Source organism: Parathielavia appendiculata, assembly GCF_033297405.1.
Source record: "Parathielavia appendiculata strain CBS 731.68 unplaced genomic scaffold N657scaffold_7, whole genome shotgun sequence".
Classification (NCBI taxonomy): Eukaryota; Fungi; Ascomycota; class Sordariomycetes; order Sordariales; family Chaetomiaceae; genus Parathielavia; species Parathielavia appendiculata.
The window spans coordinates 246,145-268,980 of NW_026944226.1; the positions used below are offsets into that span (position 1 = coordinate 246,145).

The window sequence follows — 22,836 nt, forward strand, 5'->3', positions numbered from 1 at the left end:
TCCATTCAATGCTGATAGGCACCGCTCAAGTAGTGTTGGTCCAGCTGCTGCATCTGCTCACGTAGCAACCCTTCGAATTAATCTCCGGTCCTCGAAATTCCCATTGAAATCATCTTGGAGTCTTGGACCGATTGTGGCCCTGCGCTAACCCTAATCAGCACATCGCTCCATGATCTGCCCCACACTTGGGCCCCACCGCAGCACCCTTTAAAAAAACTTCATGCCGCGCAGCGATTCTCTTGCCCTTTCCTTTCCTTTCCTTCCTCACCAGCAACATCGCAAGGAAAACGTCTCGCACGCTCTACACCGCCACGTGAAGAGCTTTTGAGATAGTTGTCTTGTTGCTGTTGCTGGTCTGGCGGCTCCACATCGTGGCTTGCTGAGGGTTATTCGATCTCTCCCATGGGTCTTCCTCCGTTCCCGGCCTCCAACAGCAATGCTTTTGACCACCTATTCCCTAGCTTTTATCGCCGCAGGCTGTGTTCCACGTTTGGGGCGGTGGGGTGGTTTCGATATGTTCCTCTATTTTTGAGCCTCTTGCTTCCTTGCTTCTTTTGAGTTTGGGCTGAAGTGGCCTCCATGTGAACGTTTATTCGTTTGGGTGGCAGTCGCTCTTGGTCGGCTGACGACGTTTCTAATCGGGTGCAGCCGGCAATCGACCTGGGCGTCGCAAAAAATACCCCATCGTGAAGGTCTTTGTGTCTGCAGCGAGGTGACTTCACAAACGCGGCGAAAGTGATGCCAACAGCGTCAGCTTACGATCGCCAGCAGTTACGTCCAATCAACTTGCGTGCTAGAGATGCCTGGGCTTGATGCCAGGCGAACTGCTTGGATCTGATCCATCTTAGCAAAATGAAACGGCTTGTGGAGTCGAGGGTTGGGTCTGCGTCCTCGTCACTACTAGTCCACCGTAACCACGTAGTAGGGGCTCTTCAAATACAAGTGCTATTCTATCGTGTCTATGACAGTGCCGTCCACCATACATTTCTACATCCTCGACGGGATGAACCACCCCTCCACCACGGCGGTTATCAAACGGTTTGAAATCGCCGTCTGCGGCGGCAGTCTCAGCGCGCCTTCCATGTACCCCGCCGGCGCCGCCTCACCCAGCCCGCTGGTCCCCGTAAGCAAGGCCTCCTTAACCTCGTCCAGGGGGAACCACTTTGCGCTCTCGAGCTCCGCATCATGGCCCAGGTAGATCTTCTCCCCATCCCCCGGTAGCGCCTGGCCGATCGCCCCGATCATCAAGCTCGCGGGGAACGGCCACGGCTGTGAGCTGTGCAGGATCACGCGCCCGACCCGGACGCCGCTCTCCTCCCAGACCTCGCGGCGCACCGCCTCCTCGATGGACTCGCCGGGCTCCTGGAACCCGGCCAGGGTGCTGAACCAGTACTTGGGCCAGCGCCGCTGCCGCCCGAGCAAGATCTTGGTCCCGTCGGCGCTGATGACCGCCATGATGACGGTCGGGTCGGTGCGCGGGAAGCTGTGGTTGGACACGGTCCCGCGCGTCGCGCACGGCTTGCGCTCGCGCGGCACCTGCCCGGCGCCAACGCCGGCGCGGTCCGCGGGCGGGCATACCCGCTTCGTGCCCGCGTGTACCGAGAGCGTGGGCTGTCCGCACTGCGCGCAAAAGGGCGTGCGCGTGTTCCAGTCGATGAGCGCGCGCGCCTGGCCGTACATGGCGGCTGTACAATACATGGAGTCCTGCATCAGCCACAAGGTGCTCTCTTTGATTGGGTAGGTGGTGTTAAGTTGTGTAGTGGGAAGAAGGTAAAACACTTACCCTGCCCAGCGTGCAGCCCCATATGCCGCGGCGACTCGTCGTGGAACGCATACCCCTTACCCTCCATAGCGCGGCATAACTCCTCGGCCACGCCAACCACCCTTCCCCGCGGCGTGACGTCGACGGCAAAGTACGGCGTCCCGCTAAAGTCCCTATACTTAAACACCTCCTCCTCCTCCCCTAGTACTACCTCCTCAATCCCCAGAAACACAATCACCACCTGCTCCTGGCTCGAGTCGTACTCGGCAATCTGCTCCTCCTCACTCTTGGCGAAGGGGTCTAGCCCCGTCAGCGGCGCCACGTCAGCGTACGTGGCGAAGGCGAGACAGGCCGGGTCGTCGGACCGGACCAGCGGGCGGAGGTTGTTGAGCAGCAGGAAGCGGGCGTGGCGGTGGGAGAAGGCAGAGCGCAGGAAGACGGGGTCGGACCGCAGGAAGGAGAGGCGGTTGAGCGGGCTGCCGGAGAAGTAGTTTGCTATCTCGCGGCCGAATTTCTGGGTGAGGAGAGAGTCCTCGGTGGGAAGGACGGGGAGATCGGGGACCGGCATGGTGAGCCGAGGGGAGTTGGTGATGCTGAGAGGCGTGGGTGAGTAGATTGGGTGTCGGGTGAACCAGCCGGTCAAGATTGGGAAATGTCTTATGAGCGAGATGCCTTGCACACGAAATTGCGATGTGTAGTCGACTCTACTCTCAGTCAGTTCATGATCTGTGAATCCAAGAGATTGATAAGTATCTGTAATGTGTGCCTTCTGTGTCGCTCCCCGTTCCCCCATTTTGCCCCGCGCGACGTACCCACCAAGATTATTCAGCAGCTCGCAGCGGCAATAAGAACCTCCTCCAAATGCCGACATTCAACACTCAGATCGTATGGTCAACCACACCTCCTCTATGGTTGTTTCATGTCCAAAGAGGGACGCCTTCAGAACTAGCCCCACCGATTTCAAACAAGTAACCTATCCCATCAATCACCCGAATACGCCAATCCCTACTAAACACGCCAACGCCGCGATTCTAACCCGCTCCCTGGACCATGATGGCCCTGACCAGGTCCGGGAGCGGATTCGAGACCGGTGCCATATGGCCCGTTGTTCCTGCCTCCAGACTTTGTAGCGTATCGAGGTTCAGATACTCGGTTCGGTATTGCCATTCTCGGTCCAGACCGTTTGGCTTCGTCAAAAAAGTAACGGCGTAGATGTTTCGGCCGAGTTCGAACCTGGGTACGCTATAAAAATGATGCACGCGCACATGTTCAGGAGGCAGTGTGTCCTCCTCCGGCGAGGTGCCGGGGGGAAGGTCGAGGTGGGCTTCCTCGATGGCCATGATGCGCGAAAACACTGCGTGGTAGTGCTCGGAATCGAAGATAAAGTCTCTCTTGGGTAGCCGCCGCACCAGCGCGAGCCCCCTGCGGCGGATGTGCGGCCAGCGGCATTTCCATGCGACCATGTGCAGGGGGCAAGTAAGGCCCAGCTCGACAGAGAAGCCTTGGGCAGCCTCTCTGCTGGAGTTGCGGTCTGAGAGCAAGGCCTCGGCCCGGGCGACGATGTCTTCAAAACCTGCCCTGTGCGAATCCCACGCGCTCTCGCCATCAGAGAAGCAAAGCGAAGTTCCGATGCGTGTGGTGAGGAACATGATGCGGACCACGTCAGCAGCATCTCTGTCCCTGCGGCCCCAGGCGTCCTGCTGCCGTCGAACGACGTCGTCGAACTTCACCCTCCACCGCTCGAGATCTTGCCGGAGGCGTTCCAACAACTTCGTACTCGAGCCAGCACGGGTCGAAGCCCCGATATAGTCATGTCTAGCCTTGATCAAGGCCGTCGTCAGGTCAATCAGCCCGCATCTCGCCTCGGCGACAGAGTCAAAGGTGTCCGAGAAAACAAACAATCCATTTGCGTCGACCGGATTCAGGAAGAAGCCGTGGTCGGGCGAGCCGAACTCGGAAGTGGCAATGCTCAGTGTGCTCAGTATCGGCGCTAGCTCAGTCTCGACGAAATTGGACTCAAACGAAGGGTAAATCTGTTCTCCTCCAGGGGAACCGTTGGAACATGAAACCTCTGCCTGACGCCGCACCATGCCCAGTATGTTGATCCCACTGTTCACGTGGGTAACCGCCGCCTCGACGTTGCCACGCAGAAACTCAAAACAGGTGAAGATGATGCTGCAAATGAGGTACGTGATGGCCGTTTCCGGGCCGGCGGCGCCCTTGTGTGCCAGTGAGCGGATGGACTTGTTGTACGAATGCAGCGCGAACGTCGTCGGGTCACAAACCCCATCACGACACAAGGCTTCGTGCATGGTCCCCAACGATGTCAATGCGTACCGGACGGCAGGCTCGCTGATGCTGAGGTGCAGGACGCACCCTCTCCAGAAAGCCTGGCCAAAGAAGCCCGAGAGCCCGGGAGCGGTCTGGCGAAAGAAGAAGCCCAGGGCCCTGTTTTCCTGCTGGGAGGGCTCATGGCCTTGCCGCTGCCCGCCAATGGCTCGGACGGACGGCGGCACCGACGACACGGCGGCGAGGTAGCCGTCGCACTGCCTCCCCGTGCTGGTACAGCTGAAACGTGGGTTGTGAGCAAGTTGGGGGACTACTGTTGCTTAGGGTTACCCTAAGCCTCAAACAGCAAGAGCGTACCGATGACACCGCGGCTTGGCTTCATCGCATTTCACTCGTCGGATCCTGGGCCATTGCATGGTCAGAATATGATGCATGGGTGAAAACAAGTTGTCACCGGATACCATCCTCGGGACGTGAATCGACATACTTGCATGTAATGCAACCGGTCCTCACTTTCGGCTTACTTGCCCGGGTTCGCTTGGTGGCGCCTGGTATTTCCATGCCGAATCCAGTGATGGTGCTACGGTTGGAGATGACCTGAAGGTTACCAGTTGAGGTGAACCCCGGCTTCTCCCGTTGCTGGTCTTGGTTCGTCTGGCAAGTCAGCCCTGAAAGTGGAGCTTTACGACTACGAATAGGCCAATCGGAGCCCGGTAAATACTTGATACACAGTAGTCACAGGAACGTGAGTGGATCCTCCAGGACAATTATCTGTTGTACTCTCGCATTCCGAACATCACCTCAGTGCAATCGGAGCCCCCCGACCCCTACGGTCGAAGAGCCATCATGTCTCGAGACGAGCCGATATTACACTCGCGCAGGTTGCTTTGATGGGGACACGAGATGGGAATTCCCTGCTGGGGACGTAAGATGCCCGATCCATGGGCCGATTGAGCCGCCGTTGGCTCTGACTTCTCGACATAGTCCAAGGGTATAACTGATGTCGCTCAATCCCCAGCTGCCCTCCACGAAATGTCTTAGACAAGTCAGATTCCACCAACTTCTCAGACCTTCAATGCCAGATGACGACATCCAGCCTCCTCCGTGGTCCACGCGCAGCAACATTAGGTGCTCTCGCCGCCGCCGGGCTGGGGTTCGCTCTTCTTCGCGGCGTTCGCTGCGCGGAGCCGTCTGCTAAAGCGTCCGCTCATTGTACGGGGTCTGGTCCCGTCGAGGTCGCCAAGCCGGCTGGCCGTCAGAACATGTTGAAGCCAATCGCTTCCTCGCGGGTCTTCTCCTCGGGCCTGAGCATGGTGTCTTTGCGCCTCAAGAGCAGCGAGGAAGTCACCCACGATGTGAAGCGGCTGCGTTTCGAATTCCCAGACCCGGAAGCTGTCAGTGGGCTTTCGGTGACCTGTGGGTGTGCCCCTGCTTCCAGGACATGCCCGAGTTGGCTACTAACGACAATGGATGGACAGCCTCACTGCTGACCGTCTCCTGGCCCCACGATAGTTTCTTCCCGACTCTGAGGCCTTATACCCCTGTTAGTCGATTGGGTACGTGCATATATAGACGCATCCTCATTCTAGTGATCTCATCTGACGGTTTCGACACAGACGTACCTGGGCATCTGGACTTGCTCGTGAAGCGGTACCCCAACGGCAAAGCAAGCACATACCTACACTCCCTGAAGCCCGGGCAGTCTCTTCGGTTCGTTGCCGCTCTGCCGGGATATCCGTGGACGCCCAACCAGCACCCGCACGTTGTCCTGATCGCGGGGGGCGCGGGCATCACGCCCATCTATCAGCTGGTTCAGGCCATCTTCCTTCAGAACCGCGACGACAAGACGCGCGCCACACTCGTGTTTGGCGCCAACAACGACCGCGACGTGCTCTTGAAGGCGGAGCTCGACGCCATCCAGGAGAAGTTCCCCGACCGCTTCAAGGTCGTCTACACCGTCAGCAACCCGGAGCCCGGCTCGCCGTTTCAGCGGGGCCGTGTGACCAAGGAGCTTTTGGCGAAGGTTCTCGACGACGACGAAGCGGCCAGGGCGGGAACTACCAAGGTCTTGATCTGCGGGCCGCCGGCGATGGAGAGCGCTCTTGTTGGGACACGACGTCGGTTCGGCAGGACGCCGGGGATCTTGGAAGAGCTTGGGTTCAGAAAGGACCAGATCTGCACCTTCTAGTCTGCACATAGCATGTTTCATAGAGTAGAACCCGGTGGTCGAGCAGTGTTCCATGTGTTCTCTGTTGCTCACCTGGGTATGGACGTGTCTCTAAAAGAAAGGGAGATAGATGCACAATATGAAGCTGGCCTCCTGGACTCACTCAACCTGTAGCTAAAAAATTGAATTGTAGGAGGCAAACATCAAAAAGCTCACCGCTCAGCTCCCGAAGGAGGTGAATGGCTACGAAAATCCTGGGACCATGGATTTTGCTTCGAGGGGACGGCGGCCAAGGGGGCGGGAGCGGTTAGCGTTCGGAAATTGGCGTTTGGGCCGGCGAGTCGAGCTGGTGATCTCTCCTCTCGAACAGGGCACCTTGCGCCATGGGGATTTTTCGTTCTCCAAGCCCCTTCCAAGTAGGCCATTGGTCGAGAACAGAGAGCTCAAATCTACGTGTAGTATATGTAACGGCACGGCTGGTCAGGTCGGCAACGCCCGGCGACAGGTGCCAGTTGTTACAGCTTCATAGTGCAGCCAGTAATTTAATCTGTCGGATTGAATCATTTGTACCCTTTTCTAGGAATATGGCGCAGCGGTATGGCTGCACGTTGTGTGCCGTTACAGTATATAGGGTGGATGCTGGCGAGTATGGCGCTTTCTGGAGCGTGGGAGTTAAGATTGAATAAGTAACTACTGTAATATTTGAAATGCTATTAATGTACATTATAAGCGAACGGCGCATATAGGCGAGTGGCGCACTGATAAGGGCCAGTATGGAAATTCGGGCGCAACACTAACAGCGGGATTAATCTGGGAACATGTTTGTTAGTGTTGTGCCCAGATTTCCATACTAGCCCTTATCAGTGCGCCACTCGCCTATATGCGCCGTTCGCTTATAATGTACGTTACAGGTATATTACTATAATAATTGCTACTCTCTATAACTAGCTATACATATTTTTAAAAGTACTAGGATAAATCTCTTAGCATGGTATAGTAGATCTTAAGTGGTTCTGGGACAATTTGCCCATTATATCCCTAAGTTTAGCTGCCTAGATGGGTAAGGTGCCCTTAATTTACTATAGTTGAGAGATTCTCGGTATATGGCAGGGGGTTAGATACTGGAACTGGAACTGGAACGAGCAAGCCAATCAGGTCCTGACCTCGACATCAACATCGCCAACTCGAACCATCTCAAAGGCCACCAATACACCCGTTCCATTTCCCTCAGGCACCTCAATGGATCGCCCGAAACCATAGCCGCTGCAATCCCAACAAATCTATTTCCACCACACCCATCCGCAATAACCTTCCCAAGCCCAGAAACAAACCGCAAACGACACCTCCAGAAATGACCTCCCTCCTCCCGCCAAACCTAGACCTATCCGCCATCCCGTCCTCCGCCGCCCTCTTTACCTCTCCCTCCTCCTCCTCCCACGATACCGACCCCACAACCACCACCACCACCAGAAGTCCAACCCCAAGCCACAAGCAACAACATCATCATCACCAGCGCTACACGCTCCCGCAGATCCGCGCGATCCATGCCGCCCTGCACACCCACGTCACCGACGTCTCAGCGAGACTGCGCACGCAGGTCGGCGGCTCTTACCGCGAGCTGCTGGGCACGGCCGACACGATCGTCGCGATGCGGGCGGACATGGACGAGGTGCTGGAACTGTTGGGGGAAATGGGAAGCCGGTGCGGGAGGGCGGTTGTGGGCGGGAAGGTCGGCGGGCTGAGGGCGTTTTCTTTGTCTTTTGCGGAGGATGGTTATGGGTATGAGAAATACAAAGAGGATGCGGTGGGTGTTGTGGGTGTTGAAGTGTGGGGGCCGGAGGGGATACGATTACCGACGAGGACAGGAACACGGATACACGGGCCGGTGGGTAATATTATAAGTATAAGTGCGGGGGGGGGTAGAAATGGGATGGGGGAGGTTGCGAGGGGGAGATTGTTGGAGGGGGTGGAACTTGAGTTGAGGCAGGTTCTGAGGCAGCGACGGCAGGAGGGTAATGACGGGGGAGTATTGGGATTGGGGACGGGGGAGAGGCTGGTTCTGGCGGCGCGGTTGTACGTGTTTGGGCGGCTGCTGGTCAAGAGCCTTGGCGAGGGAAAGGCGCTGGCTGCTGCGCGGAAGAACCTCGAGAGCGTGCACCATGGGCGGCTGGCGAGGGGGATTGACGCGGTGCTGCGGAGCGGGAGCGACAAGGCCATGAAGCGAGGCGATATACTGTGCGCGCTGGCGGCGTACAGCCTGGCTACCAGCTCTGGGGCGAGGGATGTGCTGGCGCACTTTTTGCGCGTGAGGGCCGAGGCGATCGCCGTAGCGATGGGGATGGGCGAGGAGGAGAGGGAGGCGAGAAACCCCAAGGATGTGCTGCGTGCTTTGGGACTGTACACCAAGACACTGTTGGACGTGCAGAGCCTTGTCCCGCACAAGCTTACCGAGGCGCTGGTGAAACTCAAGGAGGAACGGCTGTTGGAGAACGCGTCGCTGAAGGAGATGGAGGCGCTGAGGCTGGATGTTTACAAACGGTGGTGCGGGGACGAGATACAGTTTTACACGCCCTTTATTCGGCACGACGATCTGGATGGGCCGCAGGCCAGGGAGCTGCTCGCGCGCTGGGCGGAGAAGGGAAGCGAGGTGCTGCTCCAAGGGCTCGAAAAGACGCTTGAGAGTATGACCGAGCTCAAGGCCATCGTCGAGCTGCGCACGAGCGTGCTGGAGCTGTGGATCTCCGAAGGCGGCAGGGCGCGAGGATTTGATCCCTCCGAGATGCTCGACCAGCTCCGCACGACCATCAACAGGCACATGCTGCGCGTTCTCGAGGCCAAAGTGGCCAAGCTGCGCCTCGTCGGTTCCGAAGTCTCGGCCGCCCTAGACGCCTGGCGCGAAGGCGTAACCGACCGGCACCAAAGCCTTTGGGACGTTTCCTCGATCGACACCGATCTCTCCAACGGCGTTGCCCAGTTCACACAGGATGTTGTCGCCCGGCTGTACGGCAGGAACAATGCCGTGTCCAAGGCCGTGGCCAGCTACAGGTCCTGGTTTCATGTCATTGACGACGTGGGTCAGGTCGTGGACCAGCTGAAGCGGCAGCGGTGGGACAACGACGTCGATGAGATCGAGGACGAGGAAACAATCGAGGAACGCCAGAAACTGCTCTCCAAGGACGACCCGCTGGCGTTGAGCGAGCACCTGAATCGTTTGCTGATCGATGCGTTCAGGCATTTAGACGACCAGCTGATTGCCCTGTGGAATGCGCAGCGAGAGGGCCCAGATAACGGCGCCGTAGCCATGTACTTTGTGCGGCTGCTTAGGGATATTCGGGCCAGGCTGCCGGATCTAGAAGCAGTCAAGGGCTTTGGCTTGGCTGCAGTGCCGTCGCTTCACGAGGCGGTAGCCAAAACCGTGGTTGTCTCGCCGCTGGATGAGTTTGTCACCGGGGCACTCACACGGAGGTCGATTGTGGGACGGAGCCTATGGGAGGGCGAGCCGGCGCTACCGGGGTCACCCTCCTCGGGCACCTTCAAGTTCATGAGGAACCTAACCGTCGCGATGGGCGATGCTGGCGCGGATTTGTGGAGCCCTGCGGCTGTCGGTGTTCTAAAGCGCCACCTACAAATACAAATATCCGACGCTTGGCTGGAGGTCCTTGGCGCCCTGAGTTCTGCCGGGACTCGTGAGGGAGAGCACACTGAAGACACGGAAACGGAGGAGGGCGCAGCCGAACAGGGCAATGAGAGGTCCGCAGCAAACCTCTGGCAACGAGATCTGCTCGTTCAGTGGCTTTTGGACATCTACTACCTCCGGTGGTTCTTGGGGTCTGACGACTCACTGAAGGATCTGGAGGAGGTGGTGTACCAAAGGTCGTGCCTGGACGCGACGGGCAAGGAGAGACTGGCCAAGGTGTCGCAGCACTACTTCAAGAGGACGAGCTTGCTGTTTGGGTTGTTGACATAATATCCGAATTGGTCTGAGGTATCACCACAAGACAAGCCATGGAAAAAGAATGCCACAAAATACATTGAGGGTAAACAAATCCTACAATTCACAGCTTATGCCTCTTCTTGCCCGTGGCGATCTTCAAGAACTCGCCCTGCGGCACCCCACTGACGAACCGATCCACGCCCGCGAACACCTCAGCGACATTCTGCGCCTCCATGACGTCCATCTCGGGCTTCCGAATGAGTTTCTTGATCCCCAGCAAGCTCTCCCCCACTAGATGCTCCCCGAGCCTCTCGTCAATCTCGCGCAGCACCAACTCCCTGAATTTCTCATCCTCATCGTCCTTGCCCACCTCCCCAAATACCTTGTTCACGAACCCGGCAGCCACCAGCTCGTCGCACGCAATTTTCTGGCTCATGATGAGCGCCTCGTTGGCCCTGGCAATGCCTAGCCTCTGCACCAGCGCGCGCGAGGCCGCGCCCTCGGACACGAGCCCGAGCGAGCTGAAGGGCGTGAGCAAGAAGGCGTGCGGGGCGGCGTAGATGAAGTCGGCGAAGGAGATGAGGGCGGCCGAGAGACCGATCACCGGCCCGTTGAGGCCGACGACGAGGATCTTGGGGTGAGTGTAGAAGGCGCGGGTGATGTTGAGGTTGAAGGCGGCGAAGGATTGCAGCCAGAAGCGGTGCGGCGACTCGGATTGGGCTTGGAGCTGGGACGGGCTGGGGCGCGAGAGGGAGACGTCGGCTCCGCTGGATTAGGGGGTATGATATGGCTGTGTTAGATGGAGGTGCAAAAGAAGGAGAGAGGGTGCAAGTCGGTGGTTTGTAGAAGTGGGCGAGGAGGACTTACGCTGAGAAAAAACGGCCCTTGCCAATAATGAGGGTGATGAAGACTTCGTCGTGCGTGGCGATCTCATTCAGCGCCGTGGCGAGGTCGTAGTACCCGGACTGGTCGAGCGCATTGAGTTTCTTTGGGTTGTCAATGGTGATGATGGCCAGCCGGCCCTTATACTCGACATGAATGGGGCATGTGGCCATCTTCAAGTTGGAGAGAGTGGCTGTTGCAGTTTACAAGTTCATAGCATGTGGAAAGTGAGTGGTCTTGAGGACGCAATCAAGGAACGACAGTCCTTTGCCATGAAAGGAGGTTCAACGCCTAGCTGGCAACGAATGAAACATGAAGCTTATTATATGGCAGAACCCGTTCATCCTCGGTTGCTGTTTCCAAACCAATAAGGCCCCACAATGAGCGGACCTCGGCTCCCCGCAATCGCCAAGACAGCCAGTGTCTCCAAAACGCCAAGCATTCACAGGGCATGGGGGTTTTTCAATTCGGGGAAGCTTTTCGAGCTTGCGGGTCCTTTGCTGGATCTCAACCAGATCTCAGCCTGCTCAGCTCATCATTGAGGAGTATCCACCTTGATGTATGTAAATTGGGCTTGTGCAACCGCCCGGATACTGGCACGGGCGTCGCCTCAAAAATGTTTATCGTGACATTGTCCACAGCTCGAACGCTGGCTTACGGGTTCAGCGTGTCATAATTACTCCTTACCTCCGTCCAGGTACCTGCTTCGCCATGACACGCTCTTGGTCGGTCCTGTCGGGCGTTGCGTCGCCAATACTCTCGCCCGTCTCCTTCAACCCGTGGCGCCGGTAGAGCGCGACAGCCGCCGCATTCGAAGGCCTCACCGACAGGCGCATCGTGCGCACGCCGAGTCCGGCCGCCCACCGCTCCATCTCGCCCACAAGCTGGTCGCCCACGCCCCGCCCGCGCGCCTCGGGGCTCACCCACATCGAGATCAACTCGATCGCATCATCATCCGGGCCGTCTCCTCCCCGCTCAGCCGGCACCCCGCTGACCATGCCGACGGGACGCCCCTCGAGACGCGCAATGACGTTGCGCGACCCGGGGATCGCCAGCCGCGCTCGCCACCGCTGCTCCCGGTCGCCTGAGCCTTGCCAGTCGGCTAGCGTCGCGCCGAAGGCGTGCGGCGCCTCGGCGAGCGCCTGTAGTCGCAATGAGCGCCAAAGTTGCCAGTCGTCGGGCTGGAGGACCTGGATGTCTATCATGTCTGGGTCGGGAGGGGGTTGGGAGATTATCTGGCTTGCTTGCTTCAGAGGGAGAAAGGTAAAGTGGCCGAGGTAAGATGGCCTGGAGTGAATTGTTGACTGGATACACCACTGTGGGCAGATCTTAGTGCTCTTCCTCTCGCTAGAGGGGTGAAGCAATGTGAAAGAAGACACTTTCTGCAGCTCAGGTTGTCAGGCGTTTTTAATGGTCTCAACTTGGGTTGTGTGTACTGGAAAGGTCCTGTAAGTTCCATTCACCTTCCAGTTTGGGATATTTGCCCACCAGCGGCGGGGTGTCGCTGCCAAGATGCGTGGATGCGATGCTCGGACCTGGCGAGTGACTCATCAGGACAAAGGCGTGATGTGGGCTTATTTTCAAGGTTGTGGCGGAGATTGTGCCTCCAAACCAAGGGACGCGGAGATAAGGTACACCGCGGAATTTACATGGGACTGTAAAATAAGGGATGCCCCTCGCCTTGAAATCCTTCTGAACGGCATGGCAGTCTCAATCATCATACTGGAATTGAGGCTCGTTAATCCAAGTCATCATCACAATGGGATCTGAATCCGACATTACGGCGACTGAACTGCGTCGCCTCGACGGCTCGCCGCGCACCGCCAGCCTTGAGCTGCGCGTTGAAGATGGCAACGGCCATGAGATGCCCAGTCTGCCTCCGGTCGACCGCGGCAAGGACGCCTGGCTTTTCCTCGCAGCATGCTTCATGCTTGAGGGCTTAGTCTGGGGTATGCAAATGGCCTCCGTTACCCGAGACGAGTCGAGCCCCTTTCTCTAACCTCGCCCAGGTTTCGGCTACTCCTTTGGCGTCTTCCAGAGCTACTACAGCAACCATCCGGCCTTCGCGGGAGAAAGCAACATAGCCGTTATCGGAACCTGCGCCTTGGTATGCTGCCGGACCCCTTCCCAGAACAACCCCAAGGGTTCGCCCACACTGACCACTTTCCTTCACCCCGCTCTCACAGGGGATAATGTACCTCGACACGCCGGTAATCATGTACCTCCACCGACGCTTCCCGCGACCTGCCCGGTACGCCACCATCGTCGGCCTGCTAATCATGTGCCTGGCGCTCGCCCTGTCGTCCTTCTCGACGACCGTCACGCACCTGATCGTGACCCAGGGTATCTTCTACGCCCTGGGCGGCTCCATCGCCTACTCGTCCTGCATCATCTACCTGGAAGAATGGTTCTCGGCCCGCCGGGGACTCGCCTTCGGCATCATGTGGAGCGCCACGGGCCTGTCGGGCGTCGTGCTGCCCGTCCTGCTCGAGTGGCTGCTCTCGACACGCGGCCACGAGACGACCCTGCGCGTCTTTGCCTGCCTCGTCTTTGCCCTCACCGCGCCGCTGGCCTACTTTGTGAAGCCCCGCCTGCCCGTCGCACGCTGGCGCAAGGGGGCCGGCGCGGCCCCCACGCGCGCCAGGCCGTTCTCGTTGCGCTTTGTCGTCGAGAGGCCGTTTGTCATGTACCAGGCCTTCAACGTGCTCGAGGCGGTCGGATTCTTCTTGCCGGGTATCTATCTGCCGTCGTATGCGCGGTCGGTGCTGCAGGCCGGGCCGTGGCCATCGGTGGTGGCCATGATGCTGGTCAATGTCGCCAGCGTGTTTGGGTGCGTCGCCATGGGGTCGCTGATTGATCGGCTCGAGGTGACAAAGTGCTTCTTGGTGTCGACGGTTGGCGCGACGTTGGGGACCTTCTTATTGTGGGGATTGTCGGTCAACCTGCCGGTGCTGTATCTGTTTTGCATCGTGTATGGCTTGTTTGCCGGGTCGTATACGAGTGGTAAGTATTTCTTTTTCTCTATCTCCCTCTTGCCCCTTGTGACTGTCAGATTTTTATCCCCGAGGTCATCGACACCATGAGAACGATATGCTGACAGGGTTGACAGCTTGGCCGGGTGTGATGAAAGAGATCACCAAGGCGCCAGCGGATGGATCCGATGACGAGAGGGGCAACGAGCACGGAAATTTGGCCGACCCGAGCATGGTGTTTGCCTTTCTGGCCATGGGCCGCGGAATCGGAAATGTCGTCTCGGGCCCGTTGAGCGAGGCGCTAGCCCACGCCATGCCATGGAAAGGACAGGCTTTTGGCGGGTATGGGAGCGGCTACGGGGGACTGATCGCATTTACAGGAGCGACTGCCGCCTTCGGCGGTGGCAGTTATCTCTGGAAGAGGTTAGGTTGGCTGTGAGGCTGTGGCAGCTGTTCTCCGCAGGAGCTGAGAAAGCATCCGGTGTCGTGTCTTGAGGTTACCCCTTATTATCTCAAGATGATCACACTGCTGCCAGCCGGTCTCTTTAGTGTACAATGACTGGAAAAGAAGGCATACTAGAAGCCGCTCGCAAAAATACAGTGTCTGTTACCGGGTCGCCCAACGCCGTTTTCCCATGGTCCTTTTCCCGAGAATTGTTCCGCCCGTTCCCCTAGTACCCAGTATTGTTTCTTTCCAAAAGAGGCCGCTGATCCCATGCATCACCCTCCACGCTTTCCTCGTCACCTGTACTTTCCTCGTCGCTGCTTTGTTCCTCCTCGGTTTTGCTGTACACGAAGAATTGCACAAAAATGCCCAAGTCAAGCAGCAGCGTGCCAGCGCTGCCTGCCAGCCAGGAGAGGTTGACCAGTATGTACTGCCAAAAGATGTGCGCGGCTTCGCCCGGTTGACAGCCCTCATCCCCCTCGCACCTGGGCTCAAAGGCCAAGATTGACAGCACATATGTCAGGTTGCCGAGGCAGGCAAACAGGAAAAACAACACTGACACCCCCTCGGTCGACTTGCGGCGCCAGTTGAGCAGCAGCTGGGGCAAGCGCGAGCCCAGGTAGAGCACGGCGCAAAGCCACCCGAAGACTTGGCCGAGCGTGTTGAACCTCAACGGGCCGTCCTGCCCACCTCCCGGCTTGTGCCCGTCGCTGCTCCCATCCCCCCCATACGTCCGGTTGAGCCACCACCCGGCGAGGCCCGCTCCGCAAACCATCAAGATGGCCAGGCTGTTGAAAGCGAAAGCCTGCGCCCACGTCGTCGGCGGGGGGGCCGGCGCCGTCTCGGGTTCCTCAATGAAGGGCACAGCTGGTGACAGGTGCGTCCAGGATCCCCTCCGCTCATGGTCGTCGATGCCGTAGTGGTACGGCGACCGATCCGAATGCGCTGGACCAGTGCCGCCAGCAAGTAACCCCGTCCTCTCGTCCGGCGCATCAGTGTGGTTCCCATTCCCATTCCGAATGCGCTTCGTCTTCAGCGTCGGCGTGGTTGCTTCCACAGACGGGACGACCTCATCGCTCAGGGTAAAGCCGCGGTAGTAGAAGCACTGCGCCAGCAGCACGATGTCGGCGATGGTGTAGTAGATGGCGAGGATGATCATGGTGGGCAGCACGCCCTGCAGCACGGCTCCCAGGATGTTGAAGACGTCGCCGAGCAGCCAGACGACGATGAACTGGATCGACAGACCTTCGGCGCTGCCGCGGCGGAGGTTCTCGATGATTTGGGGGGAGAAGACAACCACCCAACATGCGATGGATATGGAACTGACCGAGAGTTAGCATACGGTAACTGAGTGAGAAGATGGTGCTCCATACCCGCAGATGCCGGAAATGGCCTCGACATCAAGGTTCAGGGGCTCCGTCGGGGGCGCCATTGTCGGGCGCAGTCCGGATGGAAGAATCATAGAGACCCACGGAGAAGAAACAGAGGCCGAATTGGAATCATCAGATGGTCAGAACAAGCGCATCAAGCGAGCAGGGGGGGATGTCACTCGATGATAACGCTTCCTCTTGATCGAGAGGGCGCAGGGAGATTATTGCTTACCAAGTGGATGTATCACAACCATGAAGATGCAAAAGGAAGAAGCGATCGGGACACTCCGAGCCGGATCTTGAAGGGGCCATTTTCCAGGCGACAGGCCTGTGTGAGATCGAAGGTTCTTTTTGTGGGGACGTGGGGCCGATGGAGCAGATTTACAATGACGTAATTACAGCGCGCCACTTAAGGGAGGCACCTCAATTTTGACCCTGCATTCACCCCTTCTCGAGGTAAACAATTTAGACTCTCATTGTGGCCAGATCGCAGCAGCTTCTCTATCATGCGAATTGGTTTCTGCCATGGAGTGGACAGACTATGGTTTCATTTCCGGGTTTTGATATTCATATGGTTGAGGTACTCAGTCGTCACGGTGAGCATTATGTGGAATGATAGCGGATTGGTTGTTATAGACATGAGCAGCTCACGCTACGGAGTACGTGGGCCAGAGGCACTAACACTCGAGCTCATTCATTTCTCTGGTACTGATACGTCCAGTGTTGGTTTGGTGTCTGCTGCAAGAGTGTGCACCTTGTATCCAATAGCTTATCGATAGCGCCTAATTTGGGTGGGTCTCGACTCTCGGGCTATACACACATTAACTCCGCCATCCGCATCCACCATCATCAGCCAAGCGCTCCCACGAACAGCGAGCGTTGTGGTCGGAAGTTTGCTGTGGACGAGACTGAGAGCAGCTTCCAAAACATCGCAGTTCTCCGGTACCTAAATCTAACGAGATCTCTAATTAGTTCAACGATCGCGGCCGCAGGTAGCTGCGGCGCAACAAGCCCATTCGCGAAACAGCAAACGTCAAAGCAACGAGCAGAGACCCCGTCCCACGTGCGGACCTCTGTGGTCCATGCCTCCCACGGACGTCCCACCCGCTCCCGGCCCCTCCAACCCCATCACCTCCTCACAACCCTCGACATCCGCTCCCAGGCGACGACCACGCGTCGACTCCTTCGACACCGACCCGAGCGCCGCCCATTCCACCCTCGGCACCAGGCCCGCGACAACAACCCGTCCCGACCCCAAGCGCCCGCGTTCCGAACTCTACACCCCGACCGCCGCTCCAGCAACAACAATGTCGGCCAGACTACAAGGCAAGCGCCCTGAGGTAATAGACCTCACCAGCCCCGCCTCTGCCTCCCACCACCACAGCCTGCACCCGTCCCGCCCAGCCCTCCAACCACACCTCGGTGCCCGCAAGCTCGTCGTTAAGAACCTCCGCCCTTCCCCGACACTCTCCTCGTCCTCCACATCCGGCCCCACGAAAACAACAACAACAACAACAACAACAGGAACAACAACACCGTCATCGGTAGACGCCTACTACTCGCGCATCCAAGCCGAGCTAGACAGCGCGCTGTCCTGCATCTTCGCCGGCAAGCCGACCGCCCAGCCGCTCGAGCGGCTGTACCGCGGCGTCGAGGACGTCGTGCGCCGGGGCAGAGAGGATGCGGCCGAGCTGATGGAGCGGCTGCGCGCCAAGTGCGAGCGCTGGCTGGCCGGCGCGGAGATGCTGGGCGGGCTGTGGGAGGAGTATTTCCAGACTGCTGCTGTTGGTTCTTCGTCCTCCTCTTATTCGACTTCTGGGGGAGGGGAAAATGATGGTGGTGGTGGTTCTGCTATTGGGCCCGGGGATGTGCTGCTTCGGGAGGTGGTTGCCAGGTGGAGGAGGTGGAATGAGGTTGTTTTTGTGATTAGGGGGGTGTATAGTTATTTGGATCGGGGGTATTTGATGATGCGAGGTGGAGGTGAGGGTGGGAGGGGGAGGATGGGGATCAATGAGATGGGGATCGTGCTGTTCCGGAAGGCCGTGTTTGGCTCGTCCAAGGGCGTGACGGTGCAGGGGACGGCAGTGTTGGAGGCGGTATGTCGGTTGGTGGATTATGCTCGGCACGGGGACGAGCGCGCAGACGAAGGTCTGCTGAAGGACGCAATCGTCATGTTGAGACTCTGCGGCGTCTACGGAAAGTCGTTCGAGCCCATGTTTCTAGACAGGTCACATCGGTACTTTGAGCGGTTTGCCAGCGAGATGAGCACCGGACATGGGCTCAAGGGTTACATTGGCGAGGTGGCAGCGCTGCTAGAGCGGGAGAGTGCCAGATGCGACGGGTTCAACTTCGAGAGCACCACCAAGCGGCTGGTCCTGGGCGACGCCCATCGGGTGCTTATCGAGACGTACTCGGAGAAGCTGCTCGACAGCGGCAGCGTCGCGCGATTGCTGGAAGCCCACGATGTCGAGTCTATGAAGGCCCTCTACGAGCTGCTAAAGCTGTCCGGCCTGCAGAAGCGCCTCAAGGTCCCTTGGGAGCACTACATTCGCCAAACTGGGTCGGCCATTGTTAGCGACACCGAGCGAGGAGACGAGATGATCATCCGCCTGCTGGAACTGCGGCGGTCGCTGGACATCATAATACGGGACTCCTTCTCCAAGGACGACGTCTTCTACTACGCGCTCAGGGAGTCGTTTGGCCAGTTCATCAATGATAGAAAAATATCGTCGGCGTGGAACACAGGCACGTCCAAGGTCGGCGAGATGATTGCCAAGTACATCGATATGCTACTGCGCGGGGGTCTCAGGACGCTCCCAACGTCACTCTTGTCAGATTCCCAGGACAGGGCTGACGCCGAGAGAAGCGGCCTGGCGAGCACCGGCGACGAAGATGCTGAGCTGGACCGGCAACTGGACAACGCCCTCGAGCTCTTCCGCTTCATCGAAGGAAAGGACGTTTTCGAAGCGTTTTACAAGAAAGACTTGGCGCGCCGGATACTCCTCGGTCGCAGCGCGAGCCAGGACGCCGAGCGGAGCATGCTCGCCAAGCTCAAGGTCGAGTGCGGTTCCAGCTTTACCCACAACCTGGAGCAAATGTTCAAAGACCAGGAGCTGGCCAAGGAGGAGATGGCTTCATACAAGGAGTGGCTGGTGGGCACCGGACGGGGCAACGGCGGCGTCGACCTGACGGTCAACATCCTCTCGGCCGCCGCGTGGCCGACCTTCCCCGACGTCAAGGTGCTGCTTCCCAAGGAGGTGTTGGAGCAGATCAACACCTTTGACGGGTACTACAAGTCGAAGCATACGGGTCGGCGGCTGACCTGGAAGCACAACATGGCACACTGCGTCATCAAGGCGCAGTTCAACCGCGGCCCCAAGGAGCTCCAAGTCAGCGCGCCGCAAGCGTCCGTCCTGATGCTCTTCAACGAGGTCGAAAACGACGACCCCGCCAGCTCGACCGCCGGCGTGCTGTCCTACGACCAGATCGCCCAGTCCACTGGTCTCCAGGGCGGCGAGCTCAACCGCACGCTGCAGTCGCTCGCCTGCGGCAAGGCGCGCGTGCTGACCAAGCACCCCAAGGGCCGCGACGTGTCGCCCACCGACACCTTCACCGTCAACAAGGCCTTTACGGACCCCAAGTTCCGCGTCAAGATCAACCAGATCCAGCTGAAAGAGACCAAGGAGGAGAACCGCGAGACGCACCAGCGGGTCGCGGCCGACCGCCAGTTCGAGACGCAGGCGGCCATTGTTCGCATCATGAAGAGCCGCAAGAAGATGACGCATGCGCAGCTCGTGGCCGAGGTCATCAACCAGACCAAGTCGAGGGGTGCCGTCGACGCGGGGGATATTAAAGCCAACATTGAAAAGTAAGTTATACAAAATTCCGGGTGAGAGATGGGGTGGTTGGCTGGTGCGTTGGCTAACTGGTTGACGTTGCAGGCTCATCGAGAAGGACTACTTGGAGCGCGAGGGAGGATCGTACACGTACTTGGCGTAGGCATTGACAAGAAAGGGAGCTGGTTCCGTGGGCCAATAAACCAGGAACTTGGGCGTTGGAGATATCGTGGAAGATGTGTCGCGTCCTCCATACATTGTACGGATTTAGGGATTGAGGCATGCCATGTCCGTAGGGGTAGAACAACCTTGGCAAAGAGACTTAAGGGGCTCGGCCAGTCTGCCCGGGTTGATACAATTGACTGCGCGGCATCAGGTATTGATACATACAATCTGCTCCGTTCCTCGGGGATTCGCTCTAGTTCCGAGCGCAGTGGCTGTGGAGAATGGAAGACGAGGAGTGCCCCGTCGACTGCTGGGTACTTCCCCTGACCACGAGTTGCTGCACTCTCCGGTACGCGCTCTACCGGCTGATGGTCCGACATCTGAGGTGCCAGGGCAAGGCGGCGCCACCGCTGACGGTCGGTGGGATGAGCCCGCACCTCCTCGAATTCTTCAACGCACGGCCGCTGCGCAAGAGGGGCAGGTTAGTTATGATTAGCACCCTGGTGGCCATGTCCGCGTGGCGGAAGCGAGTCTCAAAAGTTTCAACCTAACCGTCCTTCTCCCCCAAGCACGGAGGAGCAGCAAGATGGATTTGACTCGGAGGCCGACGACTCCCGCCGCTTTCGCCCACCGCGATTGAGAACAATAGTAAATCGTCCCCTTTTTCTTCATCATATTCTGTCATGCAAGTTTTCGGCGCTGACTGTGGATCGTAACTACGATTTCTTTTGCGCCGTGAGCAGTACTTCCCATTCAACAAACGCATCATCTCGGCGACGGGGACGCAAGCCGATACGGAGCACCCGCACGTCCTGCGCTTGTGGGTCAATCGATCCTTCCTGGATAGGATCCTCCCAGTCGTAGTCACCGGCCTACTACCCTCGCTTCCCGCGCGATGGCTCAGGTCTCGCTCTCCGGAGTTGTTCCTCCCCGCGCAGATCGTTCTCAAGCGCAAGATCGACGACCACACGCGCAGCTTTGATGCCGAGCGCGCCGCCTACGATAGGCTGCGTCCGCTGCAGGGCAAAGTGATGCCCGTGCTGCTGGGCCAAATCGAGTACGACGGCGCCAGGGCGCCGCTGCTCTCTGACATTGGCGGTGTCTGTCTTGCTGAGCCGGCTGGGGAGATGGTGCTAAGGAAAGCGTGGCATGGCATGGGGCTGGGTGTTGATGGTGAAGAAGATGGAGGGAAGCTGGCCGGTGAGCTGGGACGGTTGATTGGAGAGGCGCTGGGTCAACTGGCCGTGGGGGGGTTATTGCATGATGTCAAATTGGATAACTTCCATCTTGTCGGAGAGGGCCAGGGCGCGAAAATTATGGTTGTGGATTTGGAGCAGGTAGACTTGGACTTGAGTGAGGAGGACGACGCGTGGGTGGTGCGGGAGAACGTTTGAGACACTTGTGGGTAGGTGGCGGGAGCACCTCGAGTGCTTAAGGAAGGATGGGTTTTTGCCGCTAGAAATGAAGGTGTAGTGTTACTGTGCTTGCTGGGCCCGTCCCTGATGCTTATTTCCTATGCCAGTTGGCAAGCTTGCTGCCCTTGATGCAGTCAGATGGCCGGCTTGACCGAAGGATGCGGTTTTGGCAATACAACGCGTTGTTACTCTTTGTCACTGATTCGGCATTGAGTCCAGTCCCGGTTGAGCTGTTGGAGGGATTCTATATTGGTTGGGCACCAACCCCGTGATGGACATCGAGCTAATATGGGTAGACGAGGCCCGGCACCTTGCCGCGATGGGATGTATTGTACAAGTACGTATAAGTAGTCTATACACGCTCGTGTGTCCCTGTACGGCTCGTGGTGAAGCTCTCCGAAACATGACAGGCCTTAGCTGCCCTTTGTCAAGCTGCGGACTGCTGTGTCTTTCGAAGAACAAAAACAGGGAGAGAATGTCGTGTAACTCGCACCGCGCGAAGAGTGCAGAAACCTTTGAGGGACTAAGTGAGTCTACGGGAGGCTGCCTGGGCCCCGTTGCCTTATGCGGTCGCCCGCATACAGCCGGCCCGAGTCATCGCAGGATTCAATGTTCGTCCACACGCGTACAATAATATCCGACATCAGGTTGGCTGATGATGAGCCAAACAGGAGGGAATGTACGATGTATGGAGGATGAGATGAGTTAGATGATTGTGGATCCGTAGGGCAGGCCTGATGAGTCCAGAACAAATTTCAGCCCAATTCAATGGTTGCATTCCGCAGAGAGCAGGTGGGTCCGATGTAGCGTCTGCCAATGAATGTCCAGCGCCGGTTCTGCAAGTGGGGTGTGGAAAAGCAGGCAAAAGACGCAATTTTCTGTTCATGCAATGGACGTGACCAATATCGATTTTTATGCCCACGTCGATCCGGCTGCTTCCCTGGCCAGGACTCGCACGTGGAAGAGCGCTGATCAGCGGGGGGCGGGGGGGAACGGGGAGTTTGAGAGGGCGACGGCACTGCAGACTCCAGGATCACTTGCATGACACGAGACACCCGACAAGAGCCACAAAGTCGGGCAACAAGTAAATCAAGTGCGCCTTGTTTATGGTGTGCAATTCCAACCGTTTCTCTACATCTCTTGGCTATGCTGTGTACTGCCTGCTGTCCGTAGCATACGTGGTCTTTTCTCCTTCTTCCTCCTTGGGTAAGTGCTCGGGGGTTGATGACCTTAGGGAACGATAACTCAGTTCCAGCGCTGAACCATGGGCGGCAAATTTTGCTGCCATGCGACACATTAATCCATCTGTCTCTACCTTGCTCACCTCGGCACCACAACTTGGAAAGAGAATTACGATTCCACCTCAGGCTTCTTGTTTCTCGTAAATCCTGACAGTGTGCCAATTCATTTGTCTTCGGACAGCCTTGTGCCATCTCTGGCCAATTGGAGCAATCTGTACCTGCGTCACCCGCGGTTGGACCAGAGCACTGCGTCCGGCCCGCCCTCCGACATTGCATTTCATCTCGACTCGCTTCCAACTGGTCCGGGCTGAACCCATCTTGACACGTTGGATGGCGTGCCCAGCACCGTCCCTCGTTG

The 22,836-nt window shown here is 58.0% G+C and overlaps 10 protein-coding genes across 10 annotated transcripts; 5 read left to right on the forward strand and 5 right to left on the reverse strand.

Moving 5' to 3' along the window:
* Positions 1-987: 987 nt before the first annotated feature.
* On the reverse strand, positions 988-2,330 carry N657DRAFT_574192 (uncharacterized protein; the record flags this gene model as incomplete). Its single annotated transcript, XM_062789016.1, has 2 exons — positions 988-1,685; positions 1,784-2,330. 2 exons carry the CDS (start codon positions 2,328-2,330, stop codon positions 988-990), a joined length of 1,245 nt encoding a protein of 414 aa, XP_062646830.1.
* Positions 2,331-2,793: 463 nt separating this feature from the next.
* On the reverse strand, positions 2,794-4,612 carry N657DRAFT_574109 (uncharacterized protein; the record flags this gene model as incomplete). The annotated part of the gene is made up of 3 exons (XM_062789012.1): positions 2,794-4,330; positions 4,409-4,453; positions 4,539-4,612. The coding sequence occupies 3 exons, from the start codon at positions 4,610-4,612 to the stop codon at positions 2,794-2,796; spliced, it is 1,656 nt and encodes a 551-aa protein (XP_062646831.1).
* Positions 4,613-4,844: 232 nt separating this feature from the next.
* On the forward strand, positions 4,845-6,405 carry N657DRAFT_645785 (ferredoxin reductase-like protein). The gene is made up of 3 exons (XM_062793011.1): positions 4,845-5,467; positions 5,530-5,607; positions 5,668-6,405. The coding sequence occupies exons 1-3, from the start codon at positions 5,134-5,136 to the stop codon at positions 6,237-6,239; spliced, it is 984 nt and encodes a 327-aa protein (XP_062646832.1). The 5' UTR covers positions 4,845-5,133; the 3' UTR covers positions 6,240-6,405.
* Positions 6,406-7,401: 996 nt separating this feature from the next.
* Positions 7,402-10,185, forward strand: N657DRAFT_619593 (uncharacterized protein; the record flags this gene model as incomplete). Its single annotated transcript, XM_062790570.1, has 2 exons — positions 7,402-7,973; positions 8,202-10,185. The coding sequence occupies exons 1-2, from the start codon at positions 7,570-7,572 to the stop codon at positions 10,183-10,185; spliced, it is 2,388 nt and encodes a 795-aa protein (XP_062646833.1). The 5' UTR covers positions 7,402-7,569.
* On the reverse strand, positions 10,164-11,207 carry N657DRAFT_664167 (d3,d2-enoyl-CoA isomerase-like protein; the record flags this gene model as incomplete). Its single annotated transcript, XM_062795221.1, has 2 exons — positions 10,164-10,919; positions 11,020-11,207. The coding sequence occupies 2 exons, from the start codon at positions 11,205-11,207 to the stop codon at positions 10,274-10,276; spliced, it is 834 nt and encodes a 277-aa protein (XP_062646834.1). The 3' UTR covers positions 10,164-10,273.
* A 510-nt stretch (positions 11,208-11,717) lies between these two features.
* Positions 11,718-12,239, reverse strand: N657DRAFT_681212 (acyl-CoA N-acyltransferase; the record flags this gene model as incomplete). Its single annotated transcript, XM_062796360.1, has 1 exon — positions 11,718-12,239. The coding sequence occupies one exon, from the start codon at positions 12,237-12,239 to the stop codon at positions 11,718-11,720; it is 522 nt and encodes a 173-aa protein (XP_062646835.1).
* A 554-nt stretch (positions 12,240-12,793) lies between these two features.
* Positions 12,794-14,445, forward strand: N657DRAFT_574373 (MFS general substrate transporter; the record flags this gene model as incomplete). The annotated part of the gene is made up of 4 exons (XM_062789025.1): positions 12,794-12,983; positions 13,044-13,141; positions 13,221-14,037; positions 14,144-14,445. 4 exons carry the CDS (start codon positions 12,794-12,796, stop codon positions 14,443-14,445), a joined length of 1,407 nt encoding a protein of 468 aa, XP_062646836.1.
* A 232-nt stretch (positions 14,446-14,677) lies between these two features.
* N657DRAFT_681214 (PQ-loop-domain-containing protein) lies at positions 14,678-15,883 on the reverse strand (the record flags this gene model as incomplete). Its single annotated transcript, XM_062796361.1, has 2 exons — positions 14,678-15,773; positions 15,825-15,883. The coding sequence occupies 2 exons, from the start codon at positions 15,881-15,883 to the stop codon at positions 14,678-14,680; spliced, it is 1,155 nt and encodes a 384-aa protein (XP_062646837.1).
* Positions 15,884-16,668: 785 nt separating this feature from the next.
* On the forward strand, positions 16,669-20,100 carry N657DRAFT_690738 (Cullin-domain-containing protein). The gene is made up of 2 exons (XM_062797064.1): positions 16,669-19,689; positions 19,763-20,100. The coding sequence occupies exons 1-2, from the start codon at positions 16,904-16,906 to the stop codon at positions 19,818-19,820; spliced, it is 2,844 nt and encodes a 947-aa protein (XP_062646838.1). The 5' UTR covers positions 16,669-16,903; the 3' UTR covers positions 19,821-20,100.
* Positions 20,101-20,568: 468 nt separating this feature from the next.
* N657DRAFT_574289 (uncharacterized protein) lies at positions 20,569-21,216 on the forward strand (the record flags this gene model as incomplete). The annotated part of the gene is made up of 2 exons (XM_062789018.1): positions 20,569-20,952; positions 21,016-21,216. Coding segments are annotated over 2 exons (585 nt in total), but the record flags the coding sequence as incomplete, so codon positions are not given.
* Positions 21,217-22,836: the final 1,620 nt, after the last annotated feature.

Coding starts and splice junctions, on each gene's coding strand:
- N657DRAFT_645785 (XM_062793011.1), top strand. CDS start 5,134: ATGACGACATCCAGCCTCCTCCGTGGTCCACGCGCAGCAACATTAGGT. Junction 5,468..5,529: donor CAGTGGGCTTTCGGTGACCT/GTGGGTGTGCCC, acceptor ATGGATGGACAG/CCTCACTGCTGACCGTCTCC. Junction 5,608..5,667: donor TACCCCTGTTAGTCGATTGG/GTACGTGCATAT, acceptor GTTTCGACACAG/ACGTACCTGGGCATCTGGAC.
- N657DRAFT_690738 (XM_062797064.1), top strand. CDS start 16,904: ATGCCTCCCACGGACGTCCCACCCGCTCCCGGCCCCTCCAACCCCATC. Junction 19,690..19,762: donor ATTAAAGCCAACATTGAAAA/GTAAGTTATACA, acceptor TTGACGTTGCAG/GCTCATCGAGAAGGACTACT.